Here is a 5,000-nt window from a genome sequence, read left to right as displayed (position 1 = left end):
TATTGTTATTTTGTGTTAGTGTAGGCTACATCTTCGACAACCTATCAAAAAGAAAAACCTTTGTACGTTAGTAAAACCAAATTTCCTGTCCGATCAAACACAGTGCTGAGCTGAGCTGCTGAGGTACAATATTAGCTTACTCGTCAGCAAATCGGAGACATGGAGGCGGCATAGGTTCGATCCCTAAATTGGGTGGAGGCCCTAAGGGTAAAAACGCCACCAGTTGCACATATCTGCCGCCAATAGTGGATGAATGCACATTTGTGGCATCTCCCCCACCCTCCCGGCGACAAAAAAAACAAAATGCTCGATCGTGGGTTGAAAAGTAGATCTTGGGTCAGAAAAGGTTGGACGCCACTGACTTTAATGAATGCCAATGAAGCCACAAGAGATGTCCTTAACTTCTCTTTCTTTGTTGACACTCGTGAAACTGCACAATAGGCCCACCAGGCAACACTCCTATACAAAACTGCAAACTGTTTTCTCAAGTTTAAAGTGGAGTTCTTGTAGGCTGAAATGTTTTGAGCCTCTTTTAACTGCACATGCATTTGTTTCATATCATGGAAATGAAGTCACATCATGATTGCGTCACTCCACATTATTCAATAAGTTACCTCTGAATTTATCATAAGTTGTCTACATTGTTTAGAATGGAATCAAGGGCAGCATGGAAACAAATGTAAGAAAAGTCTGTTCCACATGTTAGACTGAAGACTTACTGACTTCCTCTAAACTTGATCAATCAATAAGTTGCCGACTACCGTTTACCGTTGTTTTCTCTCAACACCTTTTTCTTTTTTTCCACAGTACGTCTACTTCCGAATGGGCATCAAACAAGCAGAGATGGTGAAGCACAGGTTGTTTCGTTCCACGCTGGAGGAGCTGCGCACGCGGCACACTTTCCTGGAGCGCCGAGGCTTGTACCAAACCCCCGACAAGAAAGGGCAGACCGTCATCGCTAACCCGAAACTGGACAGCGTCCTCAACGTGGACCTGGATACCTTCCTGCTGGCGCACGCCGCCAACGCGTCAGCCGAGGAGTATGACGTCTTTCGGAGACTGGTGGCCAGAGAGTGGAAGCAAGAGGAGCGTCACCACGGCGACTGCCAAGCGGAGATGGAGGACAGTGATGATGATGATGATGATGAGGAGGAGGAAGAGGAGGACGAGATGGAAGGCAAGGAAAGCTACAGGAAGAGGAAAAAAAAATAAAGTAGTGACACATGAATGAGAGAACTACAAAGAAGACTCCATTGTACAGTCCGTACAATCACATCAAAATATTCACACTGACGATGTAATTAAACATGACGAGGAGCTGGATTTTTTTTTTTTTTTTTTGGTGGTAATATTACAACAGAGTGAATTTACAAGAATAAAATTCTATAATATTCTTATGACTATTCAGTTAACTTGAGGAGGAATTTCTACAAGAATAAATTTATAGAAATATGAGCTTTATTCCAACTTGTAACCAGCGAAATGAAAAAAATCTGGTTGTAATTTTGCAAGAAAACATTTGTAACTTCCTGGGGTTGGAAAAATGATGGAATTATGAGCATGAAGTTGCAATTTTTCTCCCCAAAATGTTTTACACCCTTTCTAAAAGATTAGTTTTCTTGTCATACAATTTATAAAGTGAATTTATAACAGTATAGTTGTAAGCGTGGCTCAAATTACCTCCGCCAAGGCCGAGCGATCCTAATTTGGGTCATTTCTGTGAAATCAGAAAAATATTTATGTACTTTATATGACTTCTGTCATCCTCACCCTTTGTTTTCCGATGATCGGGAGATCTCGGCATTTATGCGACCTTGTAAAAATGTAAGTCGGCCTTTAATTGATTACATATGTTTTAAAGTATCAAGCTGGTGCCTGCGGTTTTGAACTCAAATGCATACGTCGAGTTCAGTTTCCAGCAAATTCCCTGAAACAAATCCGCTATTAAAAAAATCCAAAGCGTCTTGTCACAAATGTTGGAAAAAGCTCCACCCTGTTACTATGTGACGGCTAAGTGGCCGGAGCTTTGCTGCATCTCTGCAATCATCTGTGCGAGTCAACACGGAACCCATCAGATAAGCGCAGGCGGCAGAAAAACACCCTGTGATTTACACAAGATTTCAGCCCTAATGGACGTGCGTCGCACACCGCGTTCAAATGGACGTGAGGTAAGAAAACGGAACTTTGCCCGCTCAATTATTTGTAGATAAGGACGTTTAAGTCTAAATCGAAACATTTGATTTTTTTTTCTTTGCCATAAGTGTTTTATAGTGTAGTTTAGATAAACACAGTTATTTATCCTGAAAGTATTTTAAAGTCAAAATATGGGTGTGTTGATATTTTTAAATCAGTTGTGCTATTTTTTTTTTCCCCCTCAGCCTCATAATGTATTAGACATTGCATATGATTCGATCCTAAATATTTTGCAATTATGTCATAGCAACCATACAATTGTGCCACGTACTCTGTTTGGAACGTACTCTGTGCGCAACCACATTATTTTAATTTTACCTGCTCACTCACAAAGATTCACTTTTTATTCATCAGGGAGTTTTGATCGGTCACAATGCTGAATCAGGATTATTTTTTTCGAACGGGTGTGTAGACTTTTTATGCTCCCTGCATCTGATGCAGTTTTTTTTTTTTTTTTACATTTGTCACCATGTGCAGATCATCAATTTCAATAAAACCAATGTTAAGTTCCATACATTTTTGTAGATATTCAGAGACGATCCCCTTCATGAAAAATGTTGCTGACAACGCCCAACAGGAAGCTGCTGGAAGAAAAACTTGAGCAAGACAAAATGGCCGCCGAACCCATCCTGATTACCAACCTGACGCAGGAATGGCTGGCGAGCCTTCGACGCTGGCACCTTTTTATAGTGTAGTTTAGATAAACACAGTTATTTATCCTGAAAGTATTTTAAAGTCAAAATATGGGTGTGTTGATATTTTTAAATCAGTTGTGCTATTTTTTTTTTCCCCCTCAGCCTCATAATGTATTAGACATTGCATATGATTCGATCCTAAATATTTTGCAATTATGTCATAGCAACCATACAATTGTGCCACGTACTCTGTTTGGAACGTACTCTGTGCGCAACCACATTATTTTAATTTTACCTGCTCACTCACAAAGATTCACTTTTTATTCATCAGGGAGTTTTGATCGGTCACAATGCTGAATCAGGATTATTTTTTTCGAACGGGTGTGTAGACTTTTTATGCTCCCTGCATCTGATGCAGTTTTTTTTTTTTTTTTTACATTTGTCACCATGTGCAGATCATCAATTTCAATAAAACCAATGTTAAGTTCCATACATTTTTGTAGATATTCAGAGACGATCCCCTTCATGAAAAATGTTGCTGACAACGCCCAACAGGAAGCTGCTGGAAGAAAAACTTGAGCAAGACAAAATGGCCGCCGAACCCATCCTGATTACCAACCTGACGCAGGAATGGCTGGCGAGCCTTCGACGCTGGCACCTGGAGCTCTTCTTCATCCCCACCACCGTGGTCACCCTGGCCACCATGCTGGTGAACCCCATCCTGTTGGCGTGCATCTTCGCATCACGCGCCTTACGCCGGGAGACGCGCTACCTCCTGGTGGCCAACACCTTGGCGGCGGACATGTTGTTCCTCACCCTCAACCTGACCACCGCCGTCCTCAACGAGGCCCGGGCCGAAGTCCCGTGGCTGGTGTGCGAGCTGCTCACGGCCGTCACCGTCACGGCCTACTGCTGCGCCATCCTCACCGTCACCCTCATGGTGGTGGACACCTACGCGGCCGTGCGCTGGCCGCTGCACTACCACGACCTTCTCCCGCCCGCTCGAACCCACAGAATCCTGCTGGGGGCGTGGGTACTGGCAGCAAGCTACCCGTTCACGCTGGTCATCCTGATGGAGATGGAGAGGGAGCACCTACGCGGGAACGCGCCCGTGTGCCTCGTCCTCATCTCCCTGGGTTTCATTCAGGCCAAAAACACGGCGGGGATTAACGTCTATTTCTTCGTGGCCGCTCTCATCTGCGCCGTGCTCATCTTCTACTGCTACATTCGCCTCTACATGGAAACCAGAACCCAAGGCATCTGGCAGAGTCGCTTCTCCAGAGCGCGGGTCACCGTGTTGGCCCACGGGGTCCTGCTCCTTCTTTACTTTGCCCCCGGCTTCGTCTTCACCCTGGAGCTGCTCCTGTTTCAGAGTAAAAACGTCAGCCAGGATGTCCGAGTGTGGGTGAGCACGGTTAACATGTGCGTGTTCATGCTCCTTCCCAGGGCTTTTGCTCCTTATCTGTACGGGCTACGCTACCGCGAGATCTCCGACACGCTGCTGCAGATGCTGCATCGGCACCGAAGACTCAGCCAGATCACTGTAGCGTAATCACGTTCAGTGACGTCGTCCAAAAACCAACATTGACGATCAATTCAATGCCCTGAAAATGAAATGACCCGGATAAATGAGAATATCAGCAAACACGTCCGTGAACGTCTCCAGCATCCAAGATTTGGAAAACACCCTTGGAAAACCAGCATCTCGAACTTGCTCACATTTACAGACCGGGTAGAGAGTTTTTAGTCACAGACTCGTCTCTGACTGAGATTTGATTTACGGTGAATTTTGCAGGGTCACCATTGCAAAGACTACAACTATACATGATTGTTTTTTTCGGGCTAAAAACGCCTTACTATACATGGTCGTTATTTTCGGCGAAAAACGCCTTACGATACATGGTTGTTTTTTTTCGGATAAAAACGCCTTACTATACATGGTCGTTATTTTCGGCCAAAAACGCCTTACTATACATGGTCGTTTTTTTCGGCTAAAATCGCCTTACTATACATGGTTGTTTTTTTCGGGCTAAAAACGCCTTACTATACATGGTCGTTTTCTTTTTTGGATAAAAACGCCTTACTATACATTGTTTTTTTTCGGATAAAAACGCCTTACTATACAGGGTCGTTTTTTCGGGCTAAAAACGCCTTACTATACATGGTCGTTTT

General features: G+C 43.9%; 2 protein-coding genes across 2 annotated transcripts in view; both read left to right on the top strand.

Annotated features, from left to right (window-relative positions):
• Nucleotides 1–1,867, top strand: part of mterf4 (mitochondrial transcription termination factor 4) — a 2,990-nt gene extending 1,123 nt beyond the window's left edge. Inside the window, exon 4 of the mRNA XM_019877692.1 lies at nt 808–1,867. Within this exon, the coding sequence (XP_019733251.1) occupies nt 808–1,212 (405 nt within the window). The 3' untranslated portion in view covers nt 1,213–1,867. The remainder of the gene's footprint in view (nt 1–807) is intronic.
• Nucleotides 1,868–3,355: 1,488 nt separating this feature from the next.
• LOC109520478 (probable G-protein coupled receptor 148) lies at nt 3,356–4,416 on the top strand. The gene has a single exon (XM_019877712.1). It carries the CDS (start codon nt 3,361–3,363, stop codon nt 4,378–4,380), a length of 1,020 nt encoding a protein of 339 aa, XP_019733271.1. The 5' UTR covers nt 3,356–3,360; the 3' UTR covers nt 4,381–4,416.
• The last annotated feature ends 584 nt before the right edge of the window (nt 4,417–5,000 follow it).

The sequence above is a fragment of the Hippocampus comes genome, unplaced genomic scaffold (genome assembly GCF_001891065.2).
Source record: "Hippocampus comes isolate QL1 unplaced genomic scaffold, H_comes_QL1_v1.1 scaffold317, whole genome shotgun sequence".
In the NCBI taxonomy this organism is placed as follows: domain Eukaryota; kingdom Metazoa; phylum Chordata; class Actinopteri; order Syngnathiformes; family Syngnathidae; genus Hippocampus; species Hippocampus comes.
Note: the sequence above shows the minus strand (reverse complement) of the source record. Positions and strands in the feature narration are given on the sequence as shown.